The sequence below is a fragment of the Parus major genome, chromosome 2 (genome assembly GCF_001522545.3).
Source record: "Parus major isolate Abel chromosome 2, Parus_major1.1, whole genome shotgun sequence".
Taxonomy (NCBI): Eukaryota; Metazoa; Chordata; class Aves; order Passeriformes; family Paridae; genus Parus; species Parus major.
In genome coordinates this window covers 113,811,947-113,827,543 of record NC_031769.1, presented here as the reverse complement: position 1 = coordinate 113,827,543, position 15,597 = coordinate 113,811,947, and the positions used below count along the sequence as shown (strand labels likewise).

The following is a 15,597-nucleotide window of genomic DNA, read 5'->3' as shown; positions in this document are numbered from 1 at the left end:
CACTCCTACAAGAAAATTAACTTCATCCCAGCCAAACCCAGCATACCTAGCAAGCTGCAGGCAGTTTTACAGTGAAATTACAACTCTACAATTAGTAAATCTTGTAGAACAGCTCAGTGCTGTTCCATATTTTACACTTAAGGTGTAAAGAAAGTTAGAATTGTAAGAAGGCTTGGGTTGGAAGGGATTTAAAGATCACCTAGTTCAAATTCCCAGCCAGGGGCAGGGAAACCTTCCACTTGACCAGGTTGCCGGGGGTCACATCCAGCCTGGTCTTAAGCAGTTTGAGAGATGAAACATCCAAAGCTTCTCTGGGCAACCTGTTCCAGTGCCTCACCACCCTCATGGTGAAGAATTTTTTCCATTAAACACATCTTATTTAAAGTAGCCCAGAGCGATCCTTCTAAAGCATTTCAATGTTAAAACAAGTAAACTTTTTAAAATATGCATCTCCTATCTTCATTGTTGGGTGAAACTGACCTCAATAAAACAAGCCTGTTTTAGCTCATCTTAAGTATGTACACACACAGGATGTAAAGTTTTGGTCATTTATTTGGTTACGTCTGAATCCTTAAAAGAACATGGTTAAGGCGAGAGATAAGCATATTAGTTACAATTCATATAACAAGTAAAAAGATTTGAGTATCTGTACACTACTTTAATTAATGCTTACTGACTGATGCCTTGAGCTATATTCAGCTAGGTGGCATTGTTGTGTAAACAGTATTTACTAGAACAAAAAATTAACTAGTACTAGCCTTACTTCTAATACGCTATTTCAAATCTACTCTTGCAAACAAAAAGCAGTAAAAATACTCATTTTTCTTAGACATACAAAGCACAGCATTGTCCTGGGTAACAACATGTAGCTTTGCAAGTGATACCTGGTTCCTTTAGTTGCAATGGCTTAGAGTAGTAAGCTAAATAAAAGACCTACGAAAAGAAGTCATAACAATTGGAATTTCACATTTGTCAAGCATGTAAGGCTGCAAGTTTTACAGTGTGTGAATACACAGATATGTTGAACGGTGACATTCCCAGCCATTATAGATGCAAATGCTTGATGCAGCATATCTTCTCTCAGCCTCCAGAAAGGCTCATGTGCAGAAGAAAGAGATCACTGATTATAATAGCCCAAGTTTAGTGGAATCATCATCATATATATGTACACACACATCCATGGTGCAAGTTTAGACTTCAGGAACAGAGTGATCCATCAGGCTCTTCATGATGCTAGTTGCCATCCTAAGGAAAAGGAAAAGGCATTCAAGTTTGTAAGACAGCTACAGAAGACCACTCAAGCATGTGGTCACAGTAGCTTTGTCACTGCCTGTAATACAAACCAGAAGCTGGACTTTCACTCCACTATTTTTGACAAGTTGCTACAGACAGCTGCACCAAATTGCACCCCCAGATGAAAGAGAAGCCTACAATACTCAACAGTTCTATTAGTATCTGAGCTGTGTTATTGGTACCTTTCAGGGTATGGACACATGTGCAAGCAGAGTACAAGCAAAAGGGAAGGAGAGCAGAGTGAAAGGTGGCTGTTAGACTGAAAACTGCTTTGTAGAAAGAGGATACCAAGCCAAGAGGGTTAAATTAAAAAATTAAAAAAAAAAAAAAAAAAAAACCAAGAAAAAAAGACTCAATTACACCTGAAGCATTATTAATGTCTAGCAACTTCAAAAATATTTTTGCAGGACAGGTTTAGTTGTCGAAAGCTATACTTGCCAACGGATTAGGAAGAAACCCAAAACTATCCTGCCAAGAATCACTTTTACACCACAGGAATTAGTTGCACTAGAAGCAACATTTTAGTTACAAGGTAACAAATACATGTAGTATCCAGTTCTCAGAAATTCAGACTTAGTCAAAAGAACTTTAGAAAAGTTTTTTTCCAAGAGAGGAAAAGGCAAAGGATCATCACAAACATAGCATAAGTTAAAAACAGTACCAACATGCACCAACTTGACCAAAATATCACATTAAACAAGTTTTCAGGCACCCCCATCCCTCCTCCAAGCTTCAAGTAAAGTTTTTAATTAGGTCTTATTGTGAGTACACAGTCCACCTGATTATAATTAACACCATGTCTGCTTTGTGTTACCTACCTCTTTATTATATAGTCATAGATACTGGAAGGCATGACAGTGATGGTCACTACATTTCCAGCTGTTGCCAAGATGTCTGCAACCTGTGAGTCCTGTTGGTAAACAAGAAGTCATATGAGCAATGCAACTCAAGCTGACTAAGAAAGCAACTCAAGAGCTTTTTCTAGATACATTTCAAGTGGCTTTGAGACCCCCCCAACTCCTTGTTTGGAGCACTCAACCTTCAGGACAAATCCCTGAAAGTGCAACACCACTTCACAGATGTTCAGTTATGAGCATCTTGCATGAACTGACTAGAGAAGGGACACAGATGTCATACACAATTCCTGCTAAAATTTGATGCAGGTTGGAAGGAGGAAGCTTACCCTTTGTTTTGGCAGCAGGGTTGGACTACAGATAAAAACAAAGGGCTAGCCTTGCCAGGTAGAAGCAAAGAAGATGAGAATGAGATGCCCTAACAACCAATACAAAACTGCATAGAAGCCCAAAACATCTGTGTGTCTCCAGTCAAGTTACATAATGACTGAAGTTATTTGACAAACACTAAACAGTATATTACAACCTTTTCCCTCTCTCCAAAACACACTACACAAACAAAAAAAGCTCACAACTATCCACACCCCCCACACAGTAGTTATTTTACCTTCAACCCAATTACATTCTGGCCATTAATTTCACAGATGTTGTGCTCTGTCAAAAGTCCATTTCTTGCAGCAGAACTGTCTTTCACTATTGAGGTAATTTTTCCATTCTTGAATATGAAACCAACATGTCCTGTGCTGTCCTTATGCATGGTAATAATTCGTTCAAAAGGTCTATAAAGAATTTAAAATACAAAGCAATGTCTTCAGTCTACTAAACCACATAAAAAAAATACATGCTATTTTAGCATATTTAGCTTATAAAAAGTAATTGTACTCTAAGGGACCCATATATTTTCTATAATGAAAAGTTGTTGCATTTAACTTCATTATTATTGTACTAAAATGTACTTATTTATAAACCTTACATGTTTTCCCTGTTCTACAGATATTTCAATATTTGGATTAATAATAATACAAAAATCCCATACAACATCCACCTACCACCCCAACCAACCAAAGTTCCATTAAAAATTAAGTTCTCTACAAACATTATAAGGTTGATAAAATGGCACAGGCAGTTTAAGCAACTGTAGGTAGACCACAGGATTCTGAGAGTACAAAGCTCCCCCAACAACATTTCTACTGCTTTGGGGACAATAAACCTTTAAATTGTCTTAAAAAGGCAGCAGATATAGGAAGGGGGTGGCATGTTGGGCACAGAAGCGGTAGACAGAACAGGGAATCTACTGCCACAGTATTTTAATTCTGTGTTTGAAGTAACTGCCCTGATTAAAGCAGCTGCCTTCTACTGAGTCAGGCTTGCTTCTTAAGCAGAAAGGAACATGGAAAAAGCTTTGAGGCATATACTTAGTCACATGAAGTATCATCTGTCTTCTTGCAGCCTACAGGCCTTAAGCTGAATCTGACCTGTTGTTACTACATACAATTAGCTACAAGATCATTATTTTAAAAACATATTGGGTCATCAAGTGTGCTTTTAGTAAAACTGGCATTAATTCCTATGTAGGCAACAGAGTTCACAAGAAAAGCTATCATGCTACATAAAATGCAAATGTATTAATTAATACAGCAAACATTTTGTTACTGTCTTTTATTGTTGACTTTCACTTATACTAAATGAAAAAAAAAATTGAATTGAAAAAAAAGGACAGAACTCTTCAATTCAGAGTTTAAATTTAACTTGTGCCATCTCTCTCTCACTAGTTTATCTTGGAAAAATGTTACGCCTCATCATGACCAGGAAGTTTACAAACTAGGAACCATTTTGATTGCTCCCCACAAAAGGGAACATTTATGAAGATCTTTATTACTGAAGTACATGGACAAACAGATTTTGTTAAACCTACTCAAGCAAGGGGAGACCCAAACCCCTTAGAATTACTTAGAGATGGATAATGGCAAATCCTTATCTGCAGTTGGCTTTACCTGTCCCGAATGATCATTGAAATCCTTTCTGCAGGAGCCTGTTTCAGGACTTTATGTGCTTTATCAGAACTCCATCCTGCACAGTTTTCACCATTGATCTGCAGAACTTGGTCCCCAAACCGCAGACCAGCAAGGGATGCTGGAGAGTTTGCCTGAACTAACTGGACAAATATACCCTGCAAAAGGGAAAAAAAAAAAAAAAAAGGAAGGGAGGAGAAGGGGAAGTTCTTGCTTAAAGATGAAGACCAGTCACAGAACACATAGCCCCTGAAGTTTTCCATTCTACACAATATCAGCCAAACAGACAAGACAGAAGGACTTGCTAATTATCTCTTCTTAAGGGGCACTTTTGAAATTTCAGTCTGTTTCTAGATGTATTTAGAAGTCTGACAGATAATTAATGCTAGAACAAAGTTCAAAAACAAGCAAATCTATATAGATCGCTAAACATTAAAAATAAAAAAAACCCATAAGCACAACATTAAAGTCTTAAACAAAGGGGTAAATACTTGTCTGTTTTAACTGGTGTTACAAAACTATTTCTACTCAAAGTACCCCTAAAAACAAAGTAAAGTATATTAAAGCAAATTATAAATAATACCTTTGGGAGTGAGGGATGTTAAACCAACATCACACTATGCTACTCTAAGAAAATTCCATTTTCTGCATAAGAAGAGCTAAAGGAAAGTATTTTCACCCTATATGCTACCTTCAGTACAGCTTTTTTAAAAAGAAAAAAAATTTTAGAAAACAGATTAAATGGCTTAAATAGTTTAAGCACCTTTAATAAAAAAGGAGATACTTCTAAGCTGTGGGCAGTATTCTGCATACTGCTGAACATTAAGTACTGCCAGTGTTTCCACAAAGGTAAAGACAAGCCGTCCTGAACTGATAAAAAGTATCACAGCAACCATACAAGGACAAGTTCAAACTCTAAACTGAAACAAAAAATATTGTTGGTATTTTTCAAGTCTTATAAAAAACACATGGCATTAAACTGTGTCTGTAAATTCAGATCCTAGTCCAGAGAGCTAGAAATCTAGTTACAAGTCTAATGAGGATTTTAAAATCCTGGTAACAGATAAGAAACCATTATACAGAAGACTATTTTGTGACCACATACTAACTTCACTATACTTTAATATATAGTCCAGCAGTAAAATCTCTAGGGGAAAAAGCAACTTCTACACTTACATTATCAACAGACTTCAGGCGAAGCCCAATTCTGCCATCTTGATCTTTACACAGAATTGCTTCACGGATGCCTTGCTTAATTTCTGCTCTGCGAATTCCAATATCATTTCCAGTCACTGGAGCTACCATGTAATTAGCAGAAGGTCGTGTTACCAGTTGCTGATTAAAACAAAACAGCCAGATAACTTAGTTTCAACTTTTAAGAATAGCTATATGTCAGTTTGCATGAAGTTATATTTAAAAAAAACAACACACAAAATAAGCCACAAGACCAGGTCTCCCCCACCAAATCCAAACATTGAAAATGGACTGCTGAGTTCCAGAACAGACTAAAATAGACACTGCTACTTAAATAATTCACCTCTCAGTCAACTATGGTACTTAAGGCAAATAATAGTCTGTTCTCTAGAATGCTAGATACACATGTAGTCATTACACTTTTGTTTTCTAGAATATGCTTGACTGGTACCTACACCCTGTGGCTGAGCAGCTGCTGCCACTGCTAAGTTTCTCTGCACCTCTTCCTCATTGAGACTCAGGCCCATATACTGAGAAAGTTCTGGATACAATCTGGGGTATAAGCCTACAGGAGAAAAACAAAACAAAAATCAATACAACTGTTGGTTTAAAAAAAAAGAGCCATTAACTGCTTTTACATGCCCAATTACTTTAACAAATCTTGTGCTGTTGTAATTATTTAACTGGTAAATTATGACAGACAAAAGACCCACTTGAATCAGAATTATTATTCTGGCCTGGTTTAGAAGAGGAACCAGACAAGCAGCACTTCTGAGAAAAAGAACTTAGAGAGAACTTTCAGTTTCAGTTACTCTATTCACAATTTACAACACAAACAAGACACATGGTGACAGTTCCAAAACCAACCATGCACTGCCTTCCAGGAGGATATTCCCTTAAGCTCTAGAACTTTTGGGCAGTTAGTGAAGAACTCCTCCCCACCCCCAAACCAGATGTGCTGAAGAACACACACAGAAACCTTCTACCAAGTTCAAAACAGCACTCCCAAGAGGCATTCAAACCAAGGATATTCCAGATCCAAGACATGGGAAGGTTTCTGCAGAAGCCTCCTGGTTTTAAGGTTCACACTACAGTCTGCTTTGAGTCTTCATGAGAAAGTAGCTGTCATTTTCTCACAGCTTCAAACTGAAGGAGCTTTATAAATGCCTCTCACCAAGACAAAACACACACAGCCTTTAAAATATCTCTCCACACCCAAGCAGAGGGAGGCACAAGGAATGGGAGGAAAGGAAGTTGAACTGACAGACTTGTCAGACCTTGAGCTGAACAACTCTGGAAATAAACTTGATATTGCTCTTGACATTCCACAGATCATTAATTGGTGCCATTTAACAAGTGCCAGTTATGAGCTCTTAAGAGTCCCTCTGACATTCTGAGTAAATGAGTGGGGACAGAAAAGGCTGCTTGGAGAGAGAGGCAATGAAAAGAAGGGTTTAGGAAGCAACCAGACTCCCCAGTACACAAGGCTTAGGTTTCTAGTGTTCATTTATGGGTATAAATGAATAAAATCAGCTTATGTAAGAATCCATGTCTGACCAGCAACGGAAAGTAACTTTTCTGGGAAGGAACAAAGGTCATTGCAAGGCAAATGCCAGTATAAACAAGAGATTTTTCTGCTCTTTAATACACTGCTTTGTATGAGAGCTGTCTGACCATATTTCTGGACTAATCTACTAGCTTACATCTTCATCAATATTGATTAGAAAAATTTTTGATTAATAGATTTTCTATTTTTGCTTGCTTTTTCAAGCCCCTGGGATTATACACAACACAGCACAAGATTTCTGCAGGTGTTTTTCTGTTTTGTTCTTTACTAAAGATCACAACACAGGATGCATCTTTATTGGCTGAATTACATTCTCATTTAAAATAGAGAATGCTCAGAATAATGGAACACATAGCAGAACACAGAAACTCTCGATGTTGCAGTCTTGTGTTTCTGTCAGGACAGAAGCATTTCCAGTGGATCTGGCACATCCTATAGACGATGTAAGGCTTTCTCTAATTTGGGATATACTGAATGATTAATCACTCTTTAGCCACAGAATTCCAGAGCAATTCATACACAAACTGATGTCAAAATTAAGTTTTGGTTCCTGCTGGCCAAATACATGCAGGAAAATTCAAACTATGGACAGTAGTAAAAATGCTACCAAGACTGCTGAAGCAAACTGAAGTCTGATCTGGTGGGGTTAGGCCAGATAAGTACCTACTCCAGATCTACCAGAGGCAACCATGGTATGCGAACATCTGCCTTAAAGTCATCCTAGACACAGGAGCACCCAGAGGAGAACTGGAGACAAAGTTCCATCCACCAACATTTAATATCTGATTGACCAGCATTCCTGACCACCATTCCAGCACTGCTGCTGGTCCTGCTAGTTAGAGGCTTTAGGCCTTTTAGACCAAGAGTAATTGACTATAGCTGAGCTCTAACCTCAAACATACCTGTGCACCTCTGTGGATGTACATGCGCTTGGGAGAAAAGGAGAAAGTACAAGGACAAATCATTCAGCTTTAGATCTGACGGATTTTCCACCACACATTTGATTCCAAAATCTGCTGGAAGCTTTATGTTGATTGCACAACAAGATTAATTGCCAGCTTCTTGGGCACTTCTCTTGTTGACAGAGATTTGTCTTTGTCCCAAAGCAAACTCACACGTAAAGACTGACTCACACTGTCCTCTAAAGCTTACAAATACATACATGACACAAATAACAACAACTAAGCATCTGAGGTAAGAGCTAATAAGAGTCCAAAGGCGCCAACATCAAATCTTCTTACGCTAGGCTCACTTGGAAAAGGCTGCAGAAAGAGAAGGGTGACTGCTTGCCACAACTTCCTTTTATAAGCAAACACTGTTTTTTGACTCCTATAGCACTTTACCAAGGTGGGTGTTGGCATTTTCAAAATGGAAATGTAAACAAAGTAACATTTATTACCCTTCGTAAATAGGGTAACATATTTATAGCTATTTTTGACTGTACTGTTAACTTTAGGATTTCATAACTGCTTTCCAAACATTATGATACTATGCAGTACATGAGCTTACCTCCATCACAAGGAATTGGAGCAGAAGCTTCAGACAAGATTGCTGGATTAGCTGGATTTGAAGAAAAGGCAGTCTGAGCCTAAAAGCAAAGGAACTGACATATGTTATCTTGTATAGGAAAAAAAAAATCTTAATTATGCAGGCAAAAGACTCAGTATTTTCCTTCTTCTTGCACATGCTAATTGCTATCCATCTTGAAGTAATGAAGTCAAGCTTTTTATGTGAAATAAATAGTTTCAATACAACACACTGTAATAGTATCAAAACTATTTTGGCACATCAACTCACACCTTCCTCAAAGACAAAGCTACAGTGATAATGCAGAAAGGCTTTCCTATCAACCTGCTCTGTTTACATCATCAAGCAAGTTAAAAAGCCTTAAAGGAAACATTACCTTTGTCCAACAAAGCTTATAACTAAGTTTTAAGGTACAACCTTTAACAGAGTGCTTTGCAATTACTGATTTCAGCTGGATAGCAGCAGTTTTACTCCTTCACACTGTTTACAGACATAATTAGATCCATAGTTCTTTTCAGGTGTCAAGTTCCACACAATCCAGTGCTACTATCATACCTTCTGAAAGAAACAGACCTTCCAAGATGATTCTTCTACAGCACTTGCCACTACAGTGAACACATTAAGCTTTATTTCTGTATTGCTGACTGGCTTACTTTATTATGTTCTCTTATATTTGTGAGTCAGTTTCCTTCCTTCTCAATACCTCAGCTCTATTTTTTGGCCTTGTGTGTTCATGACCAGTGAAAAACACAGCCTTAGAGAGGCCTCTTAAGCATGATGGAAATAGCTATCCCAATAACTTTCCTGAGGTTGAATGTCAAAGGTAGTGGGCAGGGGGAGGAAGTACTCAATGCATAGTGAAACATTATGCTGAACAGGACACATAAATTTTCTAACACAACATGACAGTCAAATTACTTCATGATGTTAAGGAAACACCTAAAAATAGATGATTTCTCAGTCCTGTACACTCCAGGAAGTTGTCTTTAAAAAAAGGTTTCACAGCAAGAATGACTCATTATTTAGCAATATCACGTGTATTTAGAAGCACAGGCTCCAACTCAAATGATGGACAAAAAGAGCAGGTTAGAATAATATTTAATGTAACAAGCTACATTTGTTACTGTTTGTTTCAGCCAGCAGTCATTTGAATCTTACTCACTCACTGCAGATGTCTTTTAGCACTCTGCCCCCTTTTCTCCTAAGAATCCTCTCAGATTTATTTAAAGAGACAGCATTTTTTAATGCATTTTTTTGAGAGAAGGAAATAATTTAGCCTTTGATGCCAGCAGGTCAAGGGAGATGATTCTGCCTCTCTACTCGGCCCTTGTGAGACCTCACCTGGAGTGCTGCGTCCAGCACGAGGACCTCCAGCATGGCAAAGACATGAACCTGGTGGAGCAGGTCCCTATGATCACAGAAGCAATCAGAAGATGGAATACTTCTGAGAAAAGACAGAGAGCTGGGGGTGTTTAGCCTTGAGAAGAGAAGGCTCTGGGGAGACCTTAGAGCAGCCTTCCAATCCTAAAGGGGGCTTATAAGAAAGATGGTGACAGACCTTCTAGCAGGGCCTGTTGCAATAGGACAAAGGGTAAATGTTTCAAACTAAGAGAAGGTTAGATTTAGACCAGATATGAAAAAGAAATTTTTTGAAATGAGGGTGGTGAAGCACTGGAAAAGGTTGTCCAGAGAGCTGCTAGATGTCCCATCCTCGAAGACATTTGAGGTCAGGTTAGACAAGGCTCCAAGCAAAGTGATGGAGTTGAATACATTGTGCTTGTTGCAGAGGGCTTTTACCCAAACTATTCAGTAATTCTGTGAAAATGATCAGTGAAAATGGAATGGCTTACAGATTACATTTATGACAATTTTCAACTGTAATCTATAAACTCTAGCACTTGTCAATAAAAGGCCAAAGGAGCATGTTCTTAGCTCCAGGCTACTCAATTTTTAGTTCAGCATTACCAGACTGTAGATAAAGGGCTGTGGTTACATAAGAAGAATGGAGTGGGCGGACACGACAAGGAGAAATCCCAACATAGCACCCACAACTTCAAAAGCTCCCCCCACACATACAAAAACAAATGAGACAAGGCACTGCACTTTGGGATAGCATAGGAGAGTTAAAAAGCCATTCTTGCAGCCTGCTTGATTGCTTCCCAGTGAAAACAGCAAGGACTGAAGTAGCAGCCACCTTAAAATACACTCTAACTCCTTGCTGATGTTTAAACCAGGAAGGAATGCAGGTCAAGTTCAGGAAAAGGTAAAATGCTGAAGAAAGTAAGGAAACTCCTTGTGAAATGAATCTAAGTCAAACCACTCGTAGTTTTTAATCTATTTAAAGTGTTTTTCATTATTTTGTTTCAAAGATATTTTTTAGTCCTCATCATGACTAATAATAAAACTACCAGTATTCTTACACATAAAGGGTTTTGCACAAAGGTGATAATCTTGGATGTACTGTGAGAACTGGTCACTACCATGAAATAGCCAGAGGACAAGTCTGATACGAGATGGCATTAAGTCAGCCAGTGCCTCTTTTTTTTTTTTTTTTTTTCCTCTCTCAAATGACCACCAAAAATTTTCTGCCACACATTTGGATGCTGGGAATGAGATGCAGCAGATTTATTAGTTTACTCATCAAGTCAGAGCTGAAGTATGTGAACAGACTGACTATATTCATCTACTTAAGGCAATATATCTATACTTCAAAAAACCCAAACATATTAAAGACAAATGAACACAAATGAATATATAAAGCAAAACAAATATATGCAGGTGGTAAAATACGCATTAATCATACTAAATCAAGCTACAGAGTAAACAGGCTGTCTTTTCCCTTTCAGAGTGAGACGGTAAAACAAGTTCTCAACTACAATAAGTATCCGCTTTTCTGGATTAAATATCAAATATATTATGGTCATCAAAACTCATCTTTTTTAAAGTCCACCATACCTGAATAACTTTGTCCACCTTCAGATCCTCTAGGGAAGGATAGAGAGACATTTTGATGAAGACTTACTGGGTAGAGGGCAGACTGGAGAAAAAAAACAAATAGGAGAACAAAAACAACAGGATTAGCTTTCAGATATTTACTGAGTTTAACTCCTTAATTTTTTTTAAAAAAATTAATTAACCAAACTAAGTGCTAAAAAAGTGCTCTGTGACCTGCCAGTCAGCTGTAAAGATATCTAGCACAACAAATGAATTCCATTAAGACTATCCATTTAATCTGCTATCAGTAGCAGCCTTTGGCTAATAGGCTTTATTTAATATACTTAGCACTATCGAAGTTTAGGTCTCAATGATGAGAAAACCTACACAGAGAAAAACATTTCACAGGAAGCAAAGAGAGACTTTAGGAGGCCAATATGCAATTTAAGAGAAAAAACCTAATCACCCTCATCCCAACAGGGACAGTATTTTATACATTACTATGGAACCTTCCACTCTGTTGTCCAAAACATTAAAATGCTTTCAACACTTCTAATATTCCACTGACCTGCTGTCGGCTGGGATAGAGTTAATGTTCTTGCTAGTACTGTGTTTTGGATTTAGGATGAGAATATTAATAACATACTAATTATTTTAGTTGCTGCTAAAAAGTGTTTATACTAAGTCAAGGGCTTTGCAGTTTCTTATGCCCTGCCAGTGAGAAGGCTGCAGAGGCACAAAGAGCTGGAAGGGGACAAAGCCAGGACAGCTGACCCAAACTGGCCAAAGGGATGCCATGTGACATCACGCTCAGTATATAAACTGGGGGGAAACCTGGCCAAAGGCATGGGCACTGGTGAGCAAGTGGTGAGCAGTGGCAATGTGCATCATTCATTTTATATATTCCACCTCTTTTAATATTTTTCTTTTCTTCCTTTTCTATCTAATTACATCAACCCATGACTTCTCACTTTACACTTCTGATTCTCTCCCTCTGTCTTGCTGGAGCAGTGGAAACCAGCAAGCAATTTTGTTGCACTCAGTTGTCAGCTGGGGTTAAATCATGAGATCCAGCAAGAAGCCACTAGAAAGAACTGGCCTCCCATGCCCATTTGCAACACATTAATTGCAGCAAGAGACCTGTACAAACTAGGAAGATTCAGTCAGTGGTGAGTTTCAAAACGCAAAGATTCCAGGCCGGCTCTCATGTGATGTTCAGAGAGCCCTGTGAAAACTTATCAGGAAGTAATATGAAAAAAAAAGGGGAAAAAAAATCCTAAACAAAACAGAACAAACCACAACCCACTTCACATGATATTCTAAGGCATCATGCTGACATACAGCTCTGCTGGAACCCGTCACCTGAGGTTTCAGGAAATCCCATTTTTCCAGAGCTCCTTCACTCATGCTCTCACTGAGATCAGCTGAACTTTTGAAACCCACAATAAAACATTTCACATCAGTGTATAGGAACATTGTAGTGAGAGGGATGGAGAGGGACACAACCAGAAGACAACAAAATGTGATAGAGTTTTGATATGGAGAACACAGTTAACACAGAAATTTTATCAAAGGTTTTTGGTTTGGGGATTCATTTTCACATCCAAAGAAAAGACATTCTAATTAATGCAGCAATTTAGCAAACATTTCAGACTATAAGTGACCACTGCATAAATCCTTGAGTTATTGCTTCTTTATGTGCAGAAATGAAGTCCACTTCTAAATGAACACCACACGCACAGATGCCTAATGTGATACTGCAGTAACACAATGGACATCTCTTCATATTACACTGAATTCATCAACAGCTATTATGCTTGTTCAGCAGTGCCCAACAGTTTTAGTATCATGTCAAACTGCAATTAAAAATTAAAAAAAGCATGTCCTAAATGTGACAAAGATCTAAACTGTGAACATGTGGTCTGTTTTATTACAATAATTAATTGCCGCTGACTTTTTTGATTAATTGTTGCAATTCCACCAAACAGTTAAAGCCTGGAAACTATAAATTAAAACACACATTTAAGGCCATTTTGAAGTTTTGTTTTAATTCAGAATTGATCTGAAACATTGAAATGCTTATGCTCATCAAAATGGGTAATAGCAAATGTAAGCCAAAGCCCCATGTCAGATAAGTGGTTCCTGGATGCTTCATTCTGCTGCTCACACCACTCAGGGCACGCACAGCATCGGACTCGGCATCTCCTTCTGTGCTACAGCTGTCCTGGGAGATCCAGGTGCTGGTCCCAGCACTGGCTCATGTTCAAAGTCAGTACACCCCTGGCAGCAGGCAGGAAAAGAGAGCAGGCCAAGGACAGTGTGTTCCCAAAGGAGTCACCCCATGGCAGGACGACGAGGGGCAAAACAGCAGCACTTTGCAGGCGGTGATCTCTGGCATCCATAGAGCTGCAGAGCACAGGACAGGGAGTGCCAGGTCCCCTGCCCCAGTGACCAACTTCCATGCAACACCCTGGCCGGGTTTGTTACTCCCCCACAGACCAGTCTCGGGAGGAAGTCACTTGGTTATGTTTGTTACAGACAGGCAACCTCAACCTTCTGCTAGCTTATAAAGAGGAGCACAGTGCTTTCTTCAGACAAGCATTAGCAAAGCTAAACATATTCTAGCGTTCAGATTACATAAGACAACATTCCAGAAATTTGTCCTGCCCCTTGACAACACCCTCAGCCTCCCCTCCCCAGCCAAGGGTTAACAAACCAAAGTGTTTGTCGCCAAGGATCTGCTGAGCTGGCTCACTTGTCATAAACTCACCAGTTCCTGATTTTGGTTTTCCAACTAAATAGCCAGAGTAGCAGTCATCACTGAAACTGCATTGAGTGAGCTCATAACTTTGAATATGGCAACACAAATACCCCATGTTAGATAATGTGAGAGTCACAAAAATATTTTATTTAGTTTAAAAAGGAATTTTTAAGTAACAATTGCCACTGTCCGAGCATCAGTAACTGCAGGAAGAACTTGCCCACGACTTCTTTGCAATGCTATTCATAGTATAAACATGAATTTCAGTTGGTGCTGTAACACCTTTAGGCACTAGGGAGTAGATGCCACAAAACGTGAGTCACTACAATCTCCTCTTTTCTCTTAAAAGTTTACACCAAATCAGAATCACCTTCCCAATCATTTCCATACTTCCATGTACTGTGTGAGACCACCAAGTGCTTAGGGACTTAGAAATGAAAACAAAAGGAAGGGGCATGGGGCAGTAGCTATAACTCAGCTGGCAAACCGCAAAACCTGGCAGTGAAGACCTCGCCCTCCCCTTCAGTACACTCGGCTGGAAAGTCTGACCACCCCTGCCTGCACGTCCCACTAAGGAGATCCTGCTTGCCAAAGGGAAGTACCGGGCCACCGCTGGGAGAAGTATGAAAGGCGTCACTCGTGACACCCTGAGCCTGCCAGCAGGAAGTCCTGAAGGTGGGAGCGATCCCGAACTGCTTTCGGTGGCGTGTCTGGGAGGAGACGGGCGTCCCGAAGCGTTCTTCAGCTCGGAAAGCATGAACGCAGCACAGGATGGCCCCGCTAAACCCCAACCTGGCCAGCCCATAGTGACTGCTGTCTTTGAAAGCACCAGCAGCCAAAACTGTAGGAAGGGGAAAACAAAACAAAACAAAACCCGCTACCCTACGTGTCTTCCTCCTGTAGCCCAGTAGCTGTACTGAAAAAGTACAGCAGGCCACAATGCTGGCACCTGTACTGGAACACTGGCTCCCACTTCCAGGAATTAGAAGCTTATGAGCCCCAAAATTCATCTTTAAAGCAGATCGAGGACAACACTTCCCGAAGGTCAGGCTGAGACGTCACGAACCGAGGAACGGTTTCGTAAGACCCGTTCTCCACTAACAACTCAGTATTTCCCTTCTGATACATATCTAATTAGCCTGGGAGCAATTGCCCTCATTATGCGTTCAGCTCCGAAACCTGCTGCCTCCATTTCAGACCTGAAGCAGGGCTCGCCTGACTGACAAGGCCCGTGGCACCGCCGCTGCAGCACCTTTCAGCCCGTCTCAAGCCAAGCTCATACAAATGCTCGGCCGGGCAGTGGAGCCCCGGCGCGGGGCCAGAAGACACTCCCAAACCCGAGGGCCGGGCACAGACCCTCACACAGGGCCTTATCCAGGCGCTGCTTTCCCTGTCCGCGGGCGGAGGAGCCCCCGAGCCCGGCTGAAACCTTTCCCCCAGCCGGCTGCGGGGAGC

At 39.9% G+C, this 15,597-nt stretch overlaps 1 protein-coding gene across 1 annotated transcript in view; it reads right to left on the bottom strand.

Moving 5' to 3' along the window:
- Positions 1-534: 534 nt before the first annotated feature.
- Positions 535-15,597, bottom strand: part of SDCBP (syndecan binding protein) — a 15,393-nt gene continuing 330 nt past the window's right edge. The window contains exons 2-9 of the mRNA XM_015617906.3: positions 11,403-11,484; positions 8,430-8,508; positions 5,809-5,918; positions 5,336-5,494; positions 4,142-4,317; positions 2,755-2,926; positions 2,112-2,203; positions 535-1,245 (exon numbers count right to left, since the gene is read on the bottom strand). Coding sequence (XP_015473392.1) covers positions 1,191-1,245; positions 2,112-2,203; positions 2,755-2,926; positions 4,142-4,317; positions 5,336-5,494; positions 5,809-5,918; positions 8,430-8,508; positions 11,403-11,453 — 894 coding nt within the window. The 5' untranslated portion in view covers positions 11,454-11,484 and the 3' untranslated portion in view covers positions 535-1,190. The remainder of the gene's footprint in view (positions 1,246-2,111; positions 2,204-2,754; positions 2,927-4,141; positions 4,318-5,335; positions 5,495-5,808; positions 5,919-8,429; positions 8,509-11,402; positions 11,485-15,597) is intronic.